Source organism: Coturnix japonica, chromosome 5 (assembly GCF_054131305.1).
Source record: "Coturnix japonica strain WE chromosome 5, WE-NBRP24, whole genome shotgun sequence".
NCBI classification, from domain to species: Eukaryota; Metazoa; Chordata; class Aves; order Galliformes; family Phasianidae; genus Coturnix; species Coturnix japonica.
The window spans coordinates 48,489,493-48,511,907 of NC_140667.1; the positions used below are offsets into that span (position 1 = coordinate 48,489,493).

The 22,415-nt window shown below is 40.5% G+C and overlaps 1 protein-coding gene across 3 annotated transcripts in view; it reads left to right on the top strand.

Annotated features, from left to right (window-relative positions):
• KIF26A (kinesin family member 26A) overlaps positions 1–22,415 on the top strand; it is a 94,578-nt gene that overhangs the window by 67,538 nt on the left and 4,625 nt on the right. For all 3 annotated transcript variants that reach the window (XM_085547763.1, XM_085547765.1, XM_085547766.1), the window contains 7 exons: positions 11,305–11,514; positions 13,329–13,422; positions 13,905–14,167; positions 14,427–14,610; positions 14,875–15,034; positions 16,579–16,741; positions 17,307–20,679. In XM_085547763.1, the coding sequence (XP_085403889.1) occupies positions 11,305–11,514; positions 13,329–13,422; positions 13,905–14,167; positions 14,427–14,610; positions 14,875–15,034; positions 16,579–16,741; positions 17,307–20,679 (4,447 nt within the window). The remainder of the gene's footprint in view (positions 1–11,304; positions 11,515–13,328; positions 13,423–13,904; positions 14,168–14,426; positions 14,611–14,874; positions 15,035–16,578; positions 16,742–17,306; positions 20,680–22,415) is intronic.

Genomic DNA, 22,415 nt, shown 5'->3' on the forward strand with positions numbered 1-22,415 from the left:
TTTCCTCTCTTAAAGCAAGGGACAGAATTTCCTTTGACTTCTTTGGTCCAAAACCAGTGCAACATACAGGTGTCACCTTTGGCAGCAGCAGTCTCTTTGTTACCAGCAAGGCTCAGGCTCAGCTGCTGATGTTGTTTGCAGTGAGTAAAGGAGATAGACAATTGGTTTTCTTCTGCTTCACATGTCAGTATAAACCAGGAGCAATTTTGTTGAGATCAAATAGCTAGAGAGAAATAGATGTGTCTCCTGCTTGGGAAATCTATCACCTTTCAAACTGTAAATTCTGTCCTAATTTTATTTGAAATTAATTAAAATGCAACCTAATTACTTAGAGCTTTATTCATATTTGTAACAGTTTAATCACCTACATGACAATCTGAACGATTATTTACATAAGTTACAAGCAATTGGTGTTTGAAGATAGAATTGAAATACTTAATGTGCATAAGAAAGCACAGATATCCACCTTGACTAACCATAGAAATCAGCATTAACATAAAGAGATTCAGCCTAAATTCTTATAATTGATGTACTGTTACTCTCAGAATACTCTGTATTCTCTTAAGCTGGTAAGTTTGTGATAACCCCAATTACTGCTTTGTTTTCTATTTATCTTCAAGCAGGTGGAAATGTGTACATGAAAATGTGATTTCTGCTCCTATTTTTAAAATGTGTTATAAAAATGATATGGTATGAAGTGGTGGAATGCAGCAAATGTGACACAGTAGAGATTCTGAGGTGGAAGAAGAGTTTGGTCAAGGAACATCCATTCTGTGCTTATGTTTTAGCAGAGCCCATTAGAGCCTTCCTATTTTCCCTGAGGCTGAGCACTTAGCTGTGGCATGAGGAGTGATGTGTAGCATTGCATTTCTGAGGCTCTTGGGTGTAGGAAGACCTTTAAAGTGTGCTTACATCTCCCTGTGCTGACAGCTCAAAGAACTGTCTCTGTACCTCACCACACTTACACGCCTACAGCTGTGTGTAGCCTTTCTCTTACACTTTGAGGGTGGTCAGTGGAGCTTATCAGCATGACTTGTGCCTTGCAGAAAACTCTGGTTTAGCTGACGTCTTCAAACAGATCAGCAAAGTCTAAACATCAAGTGAACGATCCCAGATGGTAGGAAATCATGCCTTAGGTTATGTGGTCTACCAGCCTTTTTAATCAGGGAGCAGAGAAAATGTCTTTCAAAGGGCTAGCAGTATGCAGCAGATCAAAGTGGGACCCACAGACCAGGGCTGTGCCCACCTGCTAAACTGCATGAGCTTCTCCAGCATGGAATATATATATATATTCTTTGCCGATGGAAAAGGTAGATAGACCACATGATCCAGGGCATATATATATAGATAGAGAAAGCATGCTGGCAGTGTGGCTTGTATTTCTGTCTTGTCTAGAAGGTTGCACCAAAGAACTCTCAGATTTTATGGATCAACAAGCTGGTGTTTGACCCTCAGGTGTCATCTCAGCTGTGTAGGCTGTTGGCTGAAAATATTATTGCAAGTGCTGTTTGTTCGGGCCCAAGATTCCAGCTGTGGACTTTTCATCATGTACTTGACCAACATTTGGAAAGCCCTTGTGCTGTGCTGGGAATAAGAACTCTCTGCTGATAGCATCATTCACATGTGAGTTAAGACTGAAGAGTATCAAAGTGGTGATGGGGTGTGCTGTTTCCTAGTTTTAATTCTCCTCAAAAACTAAGGTGATAAGGCATCTTCTCTAACCCATGGTTTAAAAAGTGCAATACATCTTAAAACCACCTATTCATTGTTTTTGCAACTTTATAAATAATAACTAAATTTTGTTTGTTTGTTTTTTCTAAAAGCAAACCAAAACCCAGCAGAAATGAAATTTTGGCTGAGTTTCACCTTCTCTGAGCAATGCCAAGTCACTTTTGGTAACATTTAGTTCATTGGTGTAGTGGTTACATTCTCTGTTGTATTTTCCTCTTAATCTGCTAATCAAGATTTATCCATCCTAGCATCTCCTTACGGTGACTCACTTTAAGTATCATTGCAACTGAGAGAGCAATTGGCAAATGCTGGCAGATGTACTGTGATCCTGTTACCTTTCGGTCCCCCCTCTTCTAACAGCTTTTCACTTTGCACTTCTCCTGGTTCTCTCCTTCCTCATGCTTTTCTTGCAGCCTGTCCAATAGTAAGTACAAGATAACACGTGGATAGAAGAAATGTTGGATTCTGGAGTCAGTCTCTCCTACTGCAGTTTCTGTGGCTGGTTTTTTCTTCGGTTTGTGTGACTGTTCCCAGGTCAGCAGTGCGCCTGGCCCTATTATTGTGCAATTACAGTGGGGTAGGCGGCTGTTGAGGCAATTTTTTTCCTTTTTCATCTCCCCACATGCTGCTGCTTTGTCTTTCATGGTTATTTTTGATGTGGAGTACTGCTTTCTTGCTGGTATCTGCTGTGTAGGTGAGAATGCAGCAGTATTGATGGCTGCCTTACTTAACCTTACTAACCTGAGAATGACCCCTTTAGGACCAGTCCTTTCTCTTTGCAAGGGGCTGATTCTTGAGGACAGATACCTTGACAAGTTTTAATGTCCCTCTTGTCGCATGGCTTCTTCAAGACTGACAGGTTACGGTACAGCAATATAACTTTTTGTGTTGTGAAGGGGCTGAAGAGATAACATTTAAGGAGAAATGTGTATGTTATGTGAGAATGAAAAATGTAGAAACAAACTGGAAACCCATCAAGTGTCAGTGATCGATCAGTGGAGCAGCATAGTTCTCCATAAAAAGTTGAAGTGGTGAATGATAGGTCAGCTATGGGGGAATACCATTTATGTGAAGAGGGAGTTACTGAACAAGACCAGGATCCTGCACAGAGTACCTGTTAATCTGTTCTGACACATGCTAGTCAGTTTCATTTTTGTTGTAATTCTCTTGAAAGCTTACAGCAAAATACTTGTTTAAGTCAATGTTGAAACATTTAACAATGTCCATTATGATTGGCTTTCTATATTCCCCAACTGTAGTAATTTTTAACTACTCCCTCCACCCCTGTTCAAGATTATGAGATATTCAGTGCAATGCATTTAGATAGTATATAGGAAGAGAACATAGAAAATACAATGTCACTTTGGAGGTAGAAGAGAAAAATGGGCTCCAAAGGGAGCCTGGAAGCTTAGCAAGCCTGATTCTCAGGCTAGGCAACCAGGCAAAGTTGTTGAAACAGTAATAAAGATCAAAATTGGCAAAGAGGGATTAATATGATACAGTAGAGATCAGTTGATGGGACTTTTATGGGTAGAATACAGATGTCAGAGCTGTACAGAAGAGTCAGCAAGCATTTGAATGGGGTGATCTGGTTGATTGAGTGGACTTTTGGTTTTGCAAAAGCTTTTGACAAATGCCCTGACCTAGATTTCTCAGGAAACCCTATGCCATCGTGTATTCTCTAGTGGTGTAATAGCTGATAGGAAACAAAAGGTTAGATTCAGCACTGGAGCAAAGTTAAGCACAGTGTCAAATGGAGGTCCATGCTATTTGTTGTCTTCTTAAATGATTTGTGTAAGGTGGTGAAGCTACCTGTTCAGGCTAGGCAAAGCCACTGACTGTGAGAACTTGTGAAAGGATCTCGTCATGCTGAGATTACTGGGAGGTTAAAGAGACAGATGAACTTTAAATATTAACTAACACAAGGAAATATATATAGGAAAAAACAACTCTAACTCTGGATGCACAAATGCTAAATTGTAAATAAATCAATCATGACTGTAACATGACTGTAACATGACATAACCAGCCATCATGGAAATTACAGCGTTATTTTTGTTATCATGAATCTGAGCTTTTGAAGAAATGCTGTATTGACTGTTCAGGAGGCAAGAATAAGCATCTTCAGTTGTAAGGGGGTCTCTGAAAATGCGATATAAATACATGATCCTCTTCATGCTCATCATGTTTGAACAGCCAGTCACTGTTTTTCCTTAATAACTTTCTTCCTTGATGTATTAACTTATAAGAAATGTAATAAAGGATGGTAAGAACTAAGAAAAGAATGATTTTACCTACTCCCCCTGTATGCATCTCTAAAGGACCCTCTCAGAGGTGAACAGTTCCTATTGCTGGATCTAAGACCACTGTATGCAGAAACAATAACGGTGTGCACTGATGACAGCACAGGCTTGGACCTAAACCTCTGGAGAAAATAAAAGGCATCAACAAACATTAGCATCTGTACTTGGAATTTTAAGTTCCTTATTTGATTTTCAATTTCAGAGCTGCCCTACCATGAATATTTGCTTAACTTAGCTGTAGCCAAAGCACAAATTCAGTGGAGATATTCCCTATGCATTAGGTCCTTTTCACTTGGTTTCAAAGATAAACAAACTAGTAAGAGTTATTTTGAACTGGAGTGGAGGGTGGTTGAACTTAAGGGACTCAGTGAACTGAGCGTCAGCTCAGCAAAGAAGGTAACTGTGTACTGTCAGAACTGTCAGAGGGGAAAGTGAGAAGACTGTATGGCCTGTTCTTGCACTTGAACACAAAATAATAAAAATAAAATAAAAATAATCTAAAGTTGTAAATCTGTCCAATACGTGTTTTATATGATCAACAATTATCAAACTCCCATACACAAAGGGAAGTCCCATTATCGATATAAGCTAAATGTAAATGGAGTTTTGCTCACTACCAATAGATGTTACAATACAAATTTCATACCTTTCACTTGAATGTGCCAAAAACATCAGAGTCCGAATCATTTAGCTAAATCCTGCTTAAAAGGCAATGATCCAATACACCATGATTCTTGTAACTGAATCATTTTTGTGGTCTCTCTGGGTGTTATTAAATTTAATGTCAGAATAGGAGGAAAGACGTCTGAAAGCCATTTAATATTGTCACTGGAAAGAAGTTAGATTGTGCTCGATTTCTGACATTAATGTGCTACTTAAGGTAATTTATCATATTGTGGTATTAAAAAAGACATCTTTTTTATAGTGGCTGCTGCGTAGCATTCTAATTTGCTATTTTTCTTCAGCATGGTAGGAAGCCTTTTTCATGCAAAATGTTTTTTTTTTTCCGGAGTTCTATTCAACTCATTCTTTATAATACCGCATCACTTACAACAGCAACTGTAAGTGCTTGTCTCTTTCAAGGATCCTTTCTCTTTTTGTATGTTAGAATGACAGGAGCCTTCTATGAGAGACAATAGACGGGGAGCATTTATAGAGAACCTGAATTGTATATACCTGTCCAACAGACATGTCTGACTTATCGGTCTCCATTTATGTGTTTTAGACATCTACTTTCTTTTATGCTTTACCAAGCCAAAGCTTATGTACTGCTAATATGATTTACTGATCATGCAGGGTTTTCTTAAGTGTGCTGTATGTCCCATTCACTAGTTCTTACGATGGTTTGATGATGGATAACAAATAGGTACTTAATTTTGTCATCTTTATTGCTGCTTGTTTCCTAATGACTAGAGTGTTATTTCTGATATAAATCACATATCATACTAAGTACTCTTCAATCCACACATGTAGCCCTCTATAGTAAAAAGTACTTACCTCCCTGCTGAAATGCACTGAACTACTTCAACAAAAATGTCAAAGTTTAGATTAAAATATACAATTTCTTCCATTTTGTTTTTACCTTTTAAAAATAAAATAATTTTCTTCATGTCTCCTGGGAGTGGAGAATCAATTTTTCTTTAATAGAGAACAATACAGATGTGATTTTTTTTCTTTCTTTAAAGGTTCTCCCAGGGGAGCTAAAGGGTCTATGCTAGCATAGCAATTTTGCATATAAATTTACCATCCATTGGTAGTGGCAGTATGTGAAAGGCTTGTAAGAACTACCAATTTAGCAAGGGTTATATATCTGTCAGTTACAATTAAATCCATGAAAAATATTGGCTCTGAACTAAGACTTTTCTAATTTGATTTAGACTGTAGTGGAGAAACAAGTGATTTCATTGGAAATGGCCTTTATTCAACGGAATGTGAATTCTTTGTAATTTCTTGCTGAGAAATCTTAATTCAGAATGGTGGATGAAGTCTAAACATAGTTATTTAATTAACCTGCCGTTATACGTCATTTTGTGAGCATTGGATGAGATTGTCTTCCTGGCTGCATGATGCCTGTCAAAGATGTGTGTTTCCAGGGAATATTTAGTGTCCATTCAAATCTGATGTAATGACATTTATTGCTAAAGACCAAATTGCTTGTTCATTTAGGGATTACGATACTGTCGCAGTGTAGAATACAATTGGCATTCTTAGAATGGAATTCCAGTATAGTGCCAGCACTTTCCCAGATTACAGAGAGATAAAGTCAGAGAGCTTATTTTAGCAAAAAAAAGAAGAAGAAGAAGAAAAGGCTTGAGCCCATGTATTTTAAAATCTGACATGCTTTTAATACATTCCTTCTTGTTTGGTTTGATTTGAAACTTAACTGTATAAGCATCAAATGCTAACAAAGCATCACCATAAACACATGAATGCTGCACATCCATTGATTTCAAAGGAAGCACCATATGTTACAGTTATGCCTCTGTTAACATACTTGGCTGGGTCAGGGTCTTAATTTCCTCAGCATTCAAAATGCCATGGAGTATGGTAATTACTTGGTGAATTAGTAGAGCTTTTTCTGCCTACATGTCTGCCCTAAATTAAGCTCTGTAGATTATTTGGCATCCTTTCCTTCATTGAAAGATGATCAACTCTATTATATATGGTGGTTTTTTTTGTAAACATCCTCTGAGACAATATTGTAGAAGTCTGGTATTATTGGGGATGGAATCCAAATACTATATTTCTTTGTTTCAAGTGTGATAATCCTTCCCTTTTCTCTGGTCTCAATGTTGATAGTCCTTCCATCTTCCTTGATTACAGGGTAATAATCAATGTGAACCTGGCTGTCTCAGTCTCTTGGCTGTTCCTGTCTAAAACTGTGTAGGTTTGTGTCATTCTCTCTGCTATCACTGGCTCTTTTCTCTTAAAAAATCAGCCTTGGATGTGATGTCTTCTGAGATGACGGTTGCCTCACTGGTCTTTGAGGAGTTACATGTTCCCTGATGCGTGGCTTTGCTGTATTTCCATTCAGTTCAGCATACCCAAAATACCTAGGATATATTAAAAAAGACTGCTAGCTTGCCTCTGGTCATCAGTCCCACATTCATGTCTTACTGTCAGAGAGTTGCCTTGAAATTTGGTTTTCACAGTTTTTTGGCCTGTCTTTTGCTTTTCCCAAACTTGCTTTTTGACACTGACATATCCTTGATGTTTTGTGTTATCTTGACCTGTCCTGCACCCAGCCTGTTACTTAGGTTGCTGTCACTTCCTCATCCTGCTCTCTTAACAGCATCTGTTACATTGTATGAAGGGAAGTCTGGAGGTCACCAGCCCACATGAGGAGGATATGTGGTGTTGGTGCTCCTGGAGGTCTCAGCATGGGACCAATGTGAGGAGGAGGGAAAAGGTCTCTCCTGGTGACCATTAGGTGTGAAATGGGGTAGACAGTAGTGATGGCCTTTAGAGGAGAAAGGGTGATGCCAGCCAGAATATATGTTTCATTTCTGAGGAGATTCAGTGTTGTATTTAACAATGCAGAACTGTTAAATATGCATCTATCTTTAACTTTCAAAATGGTCAAAAATGTCAAAGTCTAGAACTTCGGCTTAGGGCTTCGGCAGATTACTGATATTTGTGTGTTTAACAGGATCTGTGGTTGTCTAGTGGTCTCATCAGATGTTTCTAAAACTATATGGGTCTTACCCATAGCCATTGTACCTCACATAAGGGCTTTTTTCCCTCCCTACGTCACTACAAATTTTTGTTTCTTCTTCATAAATCTGTCTTTTGTCAGCTTGTCTCACTTAAAATTATTTATATATGCGTAAAACAGTGTTACGATGTTTGTTTTTATGCTTCAGTATCCATCTACTGGGTTTTTCCCCATGGCTGGAGAAAGGGAATTCTGGTTTGCAGGTGTGTGTTTTCAGAACAGTAACTCCCAAAGTATGAAAATAAAGAACTTAATAAAGGCCTTGCTTGTTATCAATCTTTCTCCTATTATTGCTAGTGACAGTTTATGTTATATCACTGTTGTCTTGAGTAGATGGACTTGTGACCTTATGCCACCCATTCCCAGGGCTTTTCCAAGTTCTGTGCTCATTTATTTATTTATCCTTTAGTAGCGTATTCACGATGTTTGCCATCTTCCCAAATGCTTTTGATTTTAATAGAATTTCCTTCAGCACTTCTGCTGACCTCCTAGTTCCTGTGGAAACATAAATTTGGAAATTCCAATTGGGTGTTAACCCCAGTTTACAAAACCCACAGGATTAGGTAGTTACTGAGTCTCTTAACAGCATTCGATATCTCACTGAATGCATATGTAAGAAATTCTTGCATCGTTTATGATTATAAACTTTTACCTGTTATTTATTTTATTCCTCCTCATGTAGTTTCTTTGCTTCATGCAAGTGTTACCAGCAGCTGGTACTGCTGCAGTTGGATCTCTGCATCAGAAGTGGCCATACTGCTGAACATCTGCCAACAGAGGATGTAATCCTGAGTGGGCCTGAAATTAATGCTATTGCATTTAATTCTTGTCATTAATTTCATAAGCCATCCCCAACCACCCCCCTAGATTTGAGTGCAGTGCAAATACTGCCTGTGCTCTCTAGTTACATTTCTCTTGGAAACTTTTCACTGTAAAGATGAATATGAGCATTGAAGGTTGTTAGGAGTTGGAATCTGATCATTATAGGAACAGATTTTGGTATCTTTCTGCTGGTCTCAAAAAGCTGATTTGACACGCATAGTTTTTCTGGGACTGAAGCCATCTTTTTATTAGAGGGAAGAACACGCTGATAGAGGAAACTTGCTGTTTGGGTTAGGAGGAAACCAGTTTTCCTCTTATCCAATCTCTGGCTGCTATAATCTAATAGTAAGTGTGAGAGAGAAAAGAAAGCACTGTTTAGGGAAGTTATTTGAAAATAGCGTATATTTTAAAATTATTTTTAATCAAGTGACCCTGAGGTGAGGATTTGTGTTTTCTTTAAATATATATGTATGCACACCCATACATATGCATTTCTCATTTTCCTTAGGGTGGTTATTTTCTGGATGTTTCAGTTGCATGTCAAGGTTGAGCTAAGAGGCTAATACACAGAACTGCCTCCATGGAGCTTTTATAAGGAATCAGCCTTGAGTCTGTCACTCCTGATGCACTTTGCTTTTGAAACAGCTGTTTCATTTGTTCTGAGGTTCAATTATTTTCCTGCACTGCATTTTTATATTTATATCAGTATAAAAGGGACAATATTTTCATATTCACAACAGTGTAAAAGTGGAAGGAAAAGAAGAGGGGTTTGCTTGAGTGAATAGGTGGAAGACTTTGCTGCTGCCTTTGGTGGAGCCTCTGGCAGTGCTTACTGGAGGGGTCAATTGTTTCTTAAACTCTTTGTTAGGAAAAAAAAATGTTGGGGGAAGAAGCTTTTATAGCTGCTTTCTGAGAATACTTTGTGATGACACTCAGTCATAACCCTGCATGGCTGGGCAGGTGATGCTTGCGTGCACCTCAGAACCCACTGAACTGAGGAGCTGGAGAAATGAAACAGTTAAGGAATGAGATGAAAATAAAATAGCTGTCCTTGATAAAGGCAGGGATGTTTTGTGTAGTGCTTAGTGCTGCACTCACTTGTCCATTGTGACTCATCCTTGTCTGGGCACTGCATTTCACTTCTGTGCACCAGGGGTATATGCCGTTACCTTTCTCACCTTGTCATGGATAAAGGGCAGTCCTAGAGGATGGCTCAGACTGCGCTGGGGTCTGTTCCTTGCAGTGCTGTGTGCTGAATATTTTCAGGCTCTTAGACCCAAATTGCTCTGACAGTTTTGAGATTAAATTTAGCAAAAGGGAGTTACTGGAAAGGAGGCTCTTTCTTTATTAGAGATGTATGTTTTCCAGCCTATCTTCCAGTGCAACATCCAACATGGGGCTAGAGCTGAATATGGAATCAGAGCAAATGACTCTGTGCTCTCTGTTTGGAGGGGTCATCTGGTAGATTTGCAGTAGAGAGGTTGCTGTCTCAAATTGAATGCAAGTGCTATAGAAGGTGGAGTGAGTATTTAGTTAGGATCAGCAGTTGCATTATGGAACGTCATGCAGGTCCCGATGGGTGCTTTGGAGAGCACAGATGTGGGTTGTTCCAGCTCTGCTGGCTGTTCTGCATTACAGCTGTGGAGGCTCTTCACCCAACAAAACTAGGTGTCCCACTGCTGCTGGGAATATCATTTGTTAGCTAGAAGAGTAGGTAATACTGTTGTTCAGCTTGTTTTTGAAGCTTTTTTATATTGGCCAGGGAGAGTTACTCTTGCCAGGAATGGCTTTCCATGCTGGCAGTGCAGAATTGATTATCAGCTGAGTGACACTGCTCCTGTAATAGTCATTTACTGCAGTGCCAGGTGTGTAAAATACAATGGTTCTGACCTGGGAGCATATTGTAAGGATAAATGGTTGTAAATAGGTATGAGGCAGTATTTCACAGCTTTTCAAAATAAGGGTAGGACTTCCAGGAAACCTAGAAGAAGCAGGTGTGCAGCCTTTGCTGAATTTCAGTGAGACCAGGTCATTTGGCTCCCATGAACTAATTGGAAAATCATAGCCAGCATGTCTGAAAGCGTTGCCTTAAAAAGCCATGTGTAGGAGTAAAAAAGTACTTCATGAGTAGTTTCTTTTCAGGCTTCTAATGTTTTTGGTTTTTTTTACTTCCCTTCTTTGAGACTGCCATTAAATCTTCAGCTAACCACCAAGCTGCCTAGGAATAACAGCTTAAAGGTGTCTGCCTGGGAAAGCTATAAGAGAGGCACCTGTTTATTACAGCAATGTGAAAAAGACATTGAAACTTTCCAGATTTAGTTCAGCTTGAACGCACTAGCTCTCTCAGCTTTACATTATTCACATGGATTTTTGGAATGGCTCAGGTTGTACTTTAGGTCACATTAAGCACATTAAAGGTAGGAGACCAGAGTTTTGTTTTCTTTAGGCGTGGTATTACACCTACAGTGGATTATACCTGCAGATCAGAAGTTTGGAAATAGAAACAGTGAAACAACAGAAGGGACAAAGTGCACCTTTGAAAGCTAATTTAGTGAAAACCCCCAGGTGGAAAATAGCCTGAAAAATCTGGCTCTGGTTTTGTCCCACGGTTGTCCTGACACACCTAAGTAATACAAATGATCATGTCTTGGGAGGGGGAGCATATTAAGGAGGAATGCTATGCATGTGTTTAGCTTGGGAATAAAGTTGTCACTTTCTTCTGTATATTTGCAGGTGAAAGTGATGGTAAGGATTTGTCCCTCTCAAGGAACGCATGAAACATCCGAATCCATGTCCTTCCTAAAGGTAGATCCTCGAAAAAAACAAATCACGCTTTATGATCCAGCGGCAAGTGGGTCTTCCAATGGAGGTCACAGAAGAGGTGTTGTTGCTGTCCCGAAGATGTTTGCCTTTGATGCAGTTTTCCCACAGGATGCTTCGCAGGTACTCAAGTCACTTGCGTAAATCTCCTGCGTCTTTTGCATTTGATTTGCCTTTAGAGTACTTTCTGTTTCTGGGGAATTGTATTTGAATGAGTTGCCTAACGCTTGGAAAAGAAGCCACGCTCAACAGTAATTACTAGACAGACGTTTTCAGTTTAGCCAAGACATAAAGTACAAGGAAATGGATTTGCTGACTGAATTATCTTTGTGTGTTTTCTCTTGTTAGTGAAAGACAGCCAATTTGAAGTTGGCTTTTCCATCCATTTAAGTTTTAACCCATTTGATGTCACAAAGAATCTCCTTCCCCACTGCTTTCAGTGGGTAATGAGCGTATACTTAATGTTAAGTGCTAAATGCTGCTGTTAGGAGAAGAGATACAGCTAACCCCATGGTACTGCTATACTGAAGTAGTTAGGGAGCTTTTATGTTTTCATCACCTTTTCCGGTTTGCTTATTCTACATTTTTGACCGAATCTTTTATCTTCATGGTGGTGCTGATGGTGTGTGCCTCCCATGCTCTGCAAAAGGCTGTATTTCTACAGCAGTAGCCCCAGGCATTAAATCTGATATGCAGAGGACATGGTGGGTATTTGACAGGACTTTTGTTTTCAGGGAGTTATTATTAAACTTAGATTTTACTGAAACACGAAGTATTAAAGGTGATAAAGATATATTAATATTGAGAAAAGATGTCGAGATGTAGTTCAGAATCCCAAGCTCGCATCTTATAGGATTTTATTTACTTTTCGGGTTCCAAAGAAAAAATACAAAAATATGCATGAAATTTAAGTTCTAGCCAGCCCTGAAGATGGAGAACACGTCCCACACAGATCCATTCCTAATGCAATGATAACGACAACAGTAGTCTGGTACTGAGATTCTGCATAAACCCAAGCAATGTCTTTGTGCAGAGATTTGCAACCATGATGTCAGCATTGGTCTAGAACTGGAAGTGGCTTTGTCTTACAGATACTGAAACTCCCATGGCCAGCCCTTCTGCAAGGTGGTTGATCACAGCTGTGCTGGCTTTGACACAAGCCCTGTGGATCACCGCCCCCTTGTTTGGGCCAGGCACTTTCAGAGCTCATAGTGGACCATTTGTGGTGGTTCTGTTGGGCAGCCCTCCCCCTTCTGTGCAGGCATCATTCTTCACTGCCAAGAACCTACAAACAGCTTTACCGTTTCACTGTAGTTACATGTTTAAACCTTTCCCTGCCTCCACTGCCCCACACAGTTGCTGTACCTAATATATCATCATGTTGTATATTTGAAGCCTTCACTGATGTGGATAAACAGGTTTTAGTACACTCAGGTATTTTAGCAAGTTATTGATACTGTTTTCCCTGGAAAAGGAAAATGTGATGCTATGAAATCTTATTCAGGGATCTTAATGCATTTTCTCCAGTATGAATGTCTTTTTAATTCCTGTGAGCGCTCCTGAGTAGCTTAATTTCAGCAGAGTTGCTTCTATTGCTGAATAGCCTTGGCAAAGCTATTATACCAGCAGGAAGCCTGGTTGGATAGCATTCAGTTTGGTACATTAGTCATAGAATCAATATTCCAAGAAAATTGGTTTAATAGAATTGAAAACTATTTTAGGCTGTAGTAGCAGGTTTTTTTGTTTTCTTTTTTTTTCTTTTTTTCTTTTTTCTTTTTTTTTTTTTTTTTAAAGATAGCGTAGTTACTGAAATAATAGGACTGATGCCATAAAAATGGGAAGAATATAAAAACATTAAGTCATTTCATACAGAAGAGTAGTGGCAAAACATAGCAGTGTATTCTCTTCTACTTATTTGTCTCCAATCTTTCTTTCAGGCGGAGGTATGCTCTGGAACAGTAGCAGAAGTAATCCAGTCTGTTGTGAATGGTGCAGATGGTTGCATATTTTGCTTTGGTCATGTCAAGCTTGGTGAGCTCCCAAATTCGTTACAGTTAATTACTATGTCAGTCTGGTAATTACATGCTGTCAGCTCCTGGAACAATAAACCTGGAGTATATGAATAGATTAGAATTTCTTTTTAATTAGCTTTGCAAACTTATCATGGTTTATTTCTACACTGGGATTGTAAGTTTTAATTTGAAAAGGTAAAACGTAACATCAGATTAGCTTATTCAAGTGCACGTTTATATATAGGTGCATTGTCATGAAAATCAAAGGACCAGAGATGTTTTTAAAATCTAATTTGCTGAAGGTCAGAGTTGCAAAAATGGCAAAATTAATTGAATAAATAGTAATGGATTAATAATTAGATACTTGGCATTTTTTGCATCTGTTATTTTCCATTATCTTTGCAGAGCATAGCATTGCACATAATGTGTAGTGGTGATACATAGAGAAACTGTCTTTTACAAGAAAGGTGAACTAAGTTCACATTTGTCATTTCATTCTAGGAAAGTCTTTTACGATGATTGGGAAAGATAGTTCCACACAAAGCCTTGGTATCATCCCCTGTGCAATCTCATGGCTCTTCAAATTAATCAACGAACGTAAAGAAAAAACTGGGACTCGTTTTTCTATTAGAGTATCTGCTGTGGAGATCAGCGGCAAAGATGAAAACCTTAAGGATTTGTTAGCTGAAGTAGCCACTGGCAGCCTTCAGGATGGCCAGTCTCCCGGGGTTTATCTAAGAGAAGATCCAATATGTGGAACCCAGGTATAATGGATATCACAATGTAGATTTTCTGAGTCTGAGTTTCTTCCACTTTTTTTTTTTTCTTTTATCTGATGGCAATTATGACAACTTTCAAGATGGTAAAAAATAATAAATAAAAAAAATATTGCTTTTAATCTGTTAAGTCCTGCTCCTGTGATGTACCTACTTGTTTCTTTTAGTTATCAAGAGATTTAGCTAGTTCAGAAAGAAAAAATACAAGCTCCTGTGCAAATTAGACATTTTATTGTTTGTATTCCAGCTTCAAAACCAAAGTGAGCTAAGAGCTCCAACAGCAGAGAAAGCTGCCTTTTTCCTTGATGCTGCAATTGCTGCCAGAAGTACAAGCAGACCTGAATGTGAGGAAGAAGATAGGAGGAATTCACACATGCTCTTTACTCTTCACATATATCAGTATCGCATGGAGAAGAGTGGCAAAGGAGGAAGTATGAATCTTCACATATTCTTAACTTTTAAACGACTTGGGTTTGGGTTAGCTTAACAATAATTGAGTGAATCCTCAAGCCAGTCCACCTACAACTTCAGTAGCTGTGGCTAATATATGGTTTTCCTTGCTATTAATATTTAATTTGGTCATTAGCCCATGCTGTATTCATTATTTTCTTCATTTGAATAAGTTTTCAATACCCAGTCTGGCTGGAGCCCATACAAGCAGGTGACATACAACTGTTTTTCCCTTTTTGTTTTAGTGTCTGGAGGACGCAGCCGTTTGCATCTCATTGATCTAGGGAGCTGTGAAAAAGTGCTGAGCAAGAGCCGAGATGGAGGAGGCTCTCTGTGTTTGTCTCTCTCTGCCTTGGGCAATGTAATTTTGGCCTTAATTAATGGTGCTAAACACGTGCCATATAAGTAAGTCAATTATTGCATGCATTAGCTTAAATTTGTGGCTGGTGTTACCTGAACAATGAATTGCAAAACAATTTACTCTGCCGGAGATGAAAGTAAAGGAAGTTCTGTCAGAGAGGGATGTCTTAATATCAATTACAAATTAGATACGTATATGCATTTATCTATCAACACAAGATTCTTACTTAAGTGACCAGTAATTGTATAGATATTGGCATGTGCTTAATTTGGGTGAAATGTGTATGTTGAAGAGAGTTTGGTTGTTGAAGAATGCAGGAGGAATAGCAGGGATCTTATTTTTTTTTTCCTCTTCTGTTTACTTTTTAAAATTTAGAAACTGTTTAGAAATTTCAGAAAATACTGGAATATTTATAAAATATGGTCATTTGGGGTTTTTATTTCACTATACTATTTTTAGTGGTACATTCCAATTTATTCAATTAAAAAAACAAACAAGTAACAAGAAAGTGTCCATGTTGCGTGTTTGTCTATCAGAAGGGAACATGCAGGTATACTGCTTTGTAAAGTATGCTTGTTAATAATGTTATGCCAAACACATCTGTGGGGAGCCCAGCCTAAAGACAACATTCACATGGTAAACACCCCTGCCAGAAGTTGGCCTTCTGCCCTTAAGTTTAATTTCTCCTTGTCTTTATACTTCCATGTCTTTATTATCAATCATGTCATTTCACTTACCTAGTGCTGTGTCTCAAACAGGTGTTCCTTCTTTCTGTATTAGGCTGAAAGTAGGTAATTTCTTCAGGCTGGTTGCTGGGTTTGGGGATGGAGTAAAGGATGAATGGGTTAGAATAGGGAAGGGCACCTACTACGATTTTGTGAGCATAGACATGATAGTAATTCCTATGCTTTGGGCCAGCTTAGAGTGATGATAGGAAACAGCCACCAAAGAGCCTTGGGTAGATGTGTTGGAGACCTGTGGAGGGACAGAATGTTAGCTATCTTGTCAGCTTTGCTCTCCATAGCCAGTGATTCCTTCTGAAGGAATACATTCAGAGAGAGTTATAGCTTCCCATTTGCCATGTCATAGCAAAGCAGAATGAGAACTAGATTAGCTACAGTAACACTAATAATGCATTTCAGATACCTAATGTAGTTATTTTTCTAGGACTTTCTTACTATTTCTGTTGACTTTTTCCTATCAAAATTATATGCCCATAGACCACAAAGGTTAGATTGAGATGCAAAGTCTGTGTGGATAAAAAATAAAGTGATCATGAGATGCTTGAGCAGTATGAACTAAGTATGAGGTAACTAAACTAGTTATCAATCATTTTACAGCTGTGCTACATAACAAACAAAATGAATTATACTGCAAAAAACACTGATAAATTGTCCAAATCTTGGCATATTTGTATCTGTACAATTTGACACATTTTGAATATAGGCAAATATTAGGAATAGTTTGTGATTGATATGTACCATAACTGTGTATATCCTTTGAGAATAAAAGAAAACTTGTGGTGTAATAATCTGCAAAAAAATTGCCATTTCTTTAAACCATATTAACATTCTCATTTGTTACACAGAGACAACAAGTTGACAATGTTGTTGAGGGAATCACTTGGGAACATCAACTGCAGAACTACTATGATTGCACATATTTCTGACTCCCCAGCAAATTATGCAGAAACCCTCACCACCATTCAGCTTTCATCACGGATCCACCGAATGAGAAAGAAGAAATCCAAGGTTGGTACACAAACAAGCCACTTGATAATGGCTTGTTATCAAAAAGCCATTTGATAATGAGTCTTTCTAACCTCTTGGTGGGGGAATATGGGATTTCTCAGCCTTAAGAAATAATACAAAATGCATAAAAGCTCAGGAAGGGAACTGACAAATGACTTGGCATAAAGCCATCATCCCGCCTCCAATCCTTAATCCTGAAATTCCTTTTCTTTTTGTTCTAAACATGAATCCTTTATTTGCTTGTATGTGGAACTATTTCAGGCTTCAATTTGTGTTAATTAAAAACCAATAAGAAAGAACTAGAAAACTGTTGAGAATGAAGAAAATATGTAGTATTTAATGTAAACTGTCTGAGAAGGTGTTATTTATGACTGCAGTAAAATTTGCGTAGCATGACCTTGTTACTTTAATTCACACAGTAATATTTTTGCACTAGATGTAGATGTGGTAGTACATACTGTGCAGAGTATATTGCAAAACCTGCTCTTTTTATCAATTACATGCACATCTATGTACACATGTATCAATTCATTTTAGTAACTCTTCCCCTGTTGATCATTTGCAGTATGCATCCAGCTCATCTGGAGGAGAGAGTTCATGTGAAGAAGGACATGTCCGAAGACCTCCCCATCTTCGACCATTCCACCCACGAACTGTTGCCCTTGACCCTGACCTTCCTGTCCTGAGTATATCTAGTGATCCCGATTATTCGTCTAGCAGCGAACAGTCTTGTGATACTGTCATCTATGTTGGTCCCAATGGTGCGGCTTTGTCTGACAGGGAATTGACGGATAATGAAGGTCCTCCGGAGTTTGTTCCCATAATCCCATCCCTGAACAAGAAGAGAAGTAAAGACAATTCTGCTAGCGGTAGGAGTTCTGACAAGGACCATTTTAAATGCAACACTTTTGCTGAACTGCAAGAAAGATTAGAGTGCATTGATGGAAGTGAGGAACCTATCAGATACGCTTGTGGGGAGACCTCTGTTACATCCAATTGCAGTCCAGTGCCCGGAGGTACAGAAAACACGCAGTCTAAACTGATAAAAGAAAAACTGTCTTCTCCTTCTGGAGGATTTAAGAAACCAGTTTCCCAAGAAACCACATCTCCAAAAAAAGGGCATAATATTCCTTTCCAGGCTGTTGCACCAAGGGGTGGCAATGGTAATTGTCATGAAAAGAGCACACCTCACTTGAGAACAGAGCTTTCTGTGCCGCAGAGCAGCACTGACAGCAAAGTAATGGAGGGGGAGAGAGAGACAATCACTGATTCCGTGCAGTTGTCGAGGTGTAGCCCTTCAAAGAACCCAGAGCAGAATAAAGTCACAGCTGAATGTGTCATTAAAGAAAAGTCTTCGTACGTGAAGAGGCCCTTGCCAAGCCCAGCACCCCCACCTCCACAGCAGAAAGAGCAGGTGCCAAGTTCCAAAGCTCAGAGTTCAGAGCTAGACAATAGCAATGCAGTTCGGACTCCTCCTGTGGGAATGAGCAAGCAGATGGCAAACAAACCTGAGCAAAACTCTGTAGGAAGCACATTTCTGGTTGGTGGTAATGGCCAGAGTCAGTCGGGCGCTATAGAGGTTCACAGCTTCCGATCAGCGTTCAGAGGTAAATGTTTTGATCGAGATATACTAACTACTACGGTGACTTTACAGCAGCCTGTTGAGTTGAATGGAGAGGACGAGCTTGTTTTCACTGTGGTGGAAGAACTGTCTATCAGTGGGATTATGGATAATGGAAGACCTTCCAGTATCATTAGCTTTAACAGCGACTGCTCCCTTCAGGCTCTTGCATCGGGTTCAAGGCCAGTTAGTATTATCAGCAGCATAAATGATGAGTTTGATGCTTATACCTCACAGGAAACTTCTACTGGTGTAAATATTGATATTGTTGTGCCCTTCGCTAAAGATCCCTTTACCAGCAGCAGACGTTCCTCCATCAGTTCGTGGCTCAGTGAAGTCAGCATTTGTACAATTGAGAGTGATGGAGCTCAGTCAAGTGACAGTTTTGTAGCTCAGACATCTTACAGCTGTAATAAGTCTGAGGATCCCTTCAACTTGGATTCACCCAATTTATCTGTCCCTTTGAAAAGCGCTCTGAATGACAGTGGATTTTGCTTCTCTGAACTGGACAGTGAGAGCATGAGTTCTAGCAAGCTGTCCTCAGGATTTGGAAAAAGCCCTCAAACCTCTGAAACTACCAAAGCATCTCTGATTAAAAGTGCTTTTTGTGTTTCTGATCAGCCTGTAAAAATAAAATGTAATTCTCGTAATACGCCTGTAATAGAAACAATACACTCTAGTCTTCCTAGGAAAACAAAAACTACCTCGTCTCCAATCCACAATAATACTGTCATCAGCTATAAAGACCTGCAGAATCCACATGGTGTATTTGAAGATCCCTGGCTGCTGCGCACAGATAATCAGCTGGAAACAAAACCCACAGATGCATTGCTGTCTCCAAAATCTCATGCATTTGGTACTGACAAGCAGCCAGGAAAAGCTGCCCAGTATTTTGGCACATCATCTGGGCCAATGAAGTCACAAACTATGCTTGCCTGTTCGCAGAGGGTTGTGGATGGTTGTGAAATGGCCTGCAAATCCTCCAGCGGAGCTGCAAAGAAGTCAGAAGCTGTGATGAAGATGCCACAGCTGAAGAGAGGGGCTACTACATTGGGAGTGATGCCAGTATCGCATGCTAATAACAGTACTTTGTCAGAGGCCATCACCAGAGGGAATTCAGATGTTCCTATGGCTACTGGTAGCTTGAAATCTTCACTGGGAAAGAAGAGTGTGCCGCAGAAGTCAAATATGTTGCCCAGGCCAGGTGGGCCAATGCCTCCAACACCTCCTGTGCGCAAATCAAGCCTGGAGCAGAAACCTGTTGCTCTGGGAAGTGGTGGGGGAAAAGCCTCCAGCCTAGAGTTTGCCAGAGCTTCCACAACAAAGGCTGAAGATGAACTGGATTTGCGGTTGAAAGCTGGGTCTTACTTCAGTGAAAGCGCCAGCAGTAGAATGAACCTGAAAGGTGATCACTCTTTGCCTAAGATGACATCAAGCTTGAAGGCAAAGGCATCAAAGAGTGAGGTTGTGCACCGTTATGGGAGCCACATGTCTCTGGAGAGGTGTGACAGCCTGACGTCAGTCGGATCCAAAGCAAACTTGGTGAGGGAAAATGTGAGCACTGGTAACGTCCGGGCAGGACGCTCTGTCCCTAGGCTGGGTGTTCCCCCTGTTGCCTCTGGTGGAGCTTTACCATTGTCCTTCAACAACCCCACGCCTGGTAAAAACAGCCAGGCAAAACCCACAGCTAACCAGAAGGTCCAGGCTAGCGGGAATAAAAACCGGGGCCTCTCTGCCAGCGGGTCAAAGTCTCTCAGTTCCTCCGTGAAGTCCCTGGCACAGCCGGTGGGGAAGAGCTCTGGTGTGGCTCCTGGAGGAAAGGCCGCACCTCGCTCCATGCAACCTGTTGGTGGCAAACCTGGCCGAGGGACCATCATGGGGACCAAGCAGGCCATGAGGGCAGCCAACAGCCGTGTGAATGAGCTGGTGTCTGGTGGCTCTGCCAAGGTGGGCCACTTCCGAGGCTCTACCGACTCTGATAGTGGCAACGACAGTGGCATTAATCTCAGTGATGAGAAGTCACCAATCCCAGTGCTGCCATCTCCGTACAGCAAGATAACGGCACCCCGGCGGCCTCAGCGGTACAGCAGCGGGCACGGTAGTGACAACAGCAGTGTCTTAAGTGGGGAACTGCCACCGGCCATGGGGAGGACGGCTCTCTTTTATCACAGTGGTGGCAGCAGCGGCTATGAGAGTATGATTCGGGACAGCGAGGCCACTGGCAGTGCCTCTTCTGCGCACGACTCCATGAGTGAAAGTGGGATGTCCTCTCCAGGCCGGATGAGGAGCCTCAAGTCCCCCAAGAAACGATCGACAGGTAAGGAGTAAAGGGAAGGTGGCCAGGCCACCAGCACACTGCCGCATCCTGGAGGGTGTGGAATTTTAATAGCACCTCCAACAGAAGTGGGCTGGGGCAAGCTTGAAGTGGGGTCTGCCTGCATTGTACTTGTGTGTGCACGTGTATTGCTGTGACAGCAGCTACTTGTCATTTATTTCACTTCAAAGCTGCAGGTGCGACACAGGTGCTGCGGCAGAGAGGGCAAGAGAAGGTGCTGGGTGCCCTGGGGCGCTGGCAGCCTCCTTGTGAGGGAGGAGGCAGCAGGTGGCTGCCGGCAGACTGGGACCTTCCTTCTTTAGCAGGGTCAGCAGCAAGCACAGCCCAGGTGAAGAGGGTGTTACAGATGGTTTGGGAAGAGTGAAGATACTGAAAGCATTTTTGTGAGAATGGAGAGTGTTTGGGAAGAAGGGCAAGAAGGGAGCAGTGAGGAGAGGAGGAGCTCTGCTGATGGGAAATTGCTGTGGAGTAGGCTGGGACTTGTTTGGAAACAAGGAAATAGGTTTGGAGTGGAGAACCGCATTTGTGAATTAATGAAGATTGCTGGACAAGCGATGGTTCTCACTTGTATGCTGTAGCAAGGCAGATGCATCTGACTGCACCATGCAGAGGTGGGCATATGAGTGCCAGGTCCCCTTTTCTGCTCTCCGGTGCCTTTCCTTGTTGGTCTTGATGGTGGTGCTCATCTAAGGGTCCTTGGTTGTAGCCAGCTTCAAAATCAGGCTGGTGTGACTGCTATTACAGTAGTCATTTTTATCCATCTAGCTTGAAGACATACAATAAAGAATCAGTGACAATCAGTGCCATGCGTAGCTAAAGACTAAAATGCTCATTCAGAAATCTAAGTGTACTGACTGGTAGCAATACAATGGGAATGTATATCAGTGATGCACTGAATCTTGAGTTTTTGGTTGGCAAGGGGTAATTTTTGTAATCTGTAGAGACACTCACGATGCACAGTTCTGGCAGTAAAGTCAAATGAGTTAAAGTGATGTGGATCTATGGTACTTTCTGGTCAAAGAAACTGAGTTGGTTCAGTGGGGGATAAATCAGTTTGGAAACTTAGTGCATCATTTGCTGCAGTTCTCTTTCCATAGCATAGCAACCTCTTAAACCTTTCCTACAAATCAATATTAGCAGCTGTATAAGTTGTGCACATTTTGAGAAGGCATTACCCAATGATGGATTTCTATTTGTTTTTGCCCCAGGAAATGCTTCTAATGTCTCCAAAAATGACAAACTATTTATTTTTTCAATTGAAATTTCTCTGTATCAGTAAATTATTTTTGGAGTGCTTTAGACTTTGAGACCATAATGTATTATATACATGAAACGAAGTTTCTTGGGAACTTAATGAAATATTTCTTAGACAAAATGTCTAATGCACTCCCATTATTGCCCTAAACCATATGGTAATCTTTGCAAAGTGGGAGATTCTTGATGGTTACATTGCTCCCAACTATGTCATAGGCATGTGACAGGTCTCTGGGTTTACAAAACCCCTGGAAGGGAAACCCACTCTGTAGACAGAACCTACTCCCTTAGGTGTCACTGGAAACCTTGTTCCCTCATCCTTTAACTTTGTCTGCAGAGAAATGACGTTGACATTGGCTGGTTCAGTGGAAGGATATGAAGTTTTTCTGCTTAGTATGTGTTTTACTACTTCTATTCAGTGCCCTCTTCAGAGGGCATCTAGCTCTCACCAATGTAGTTACAAG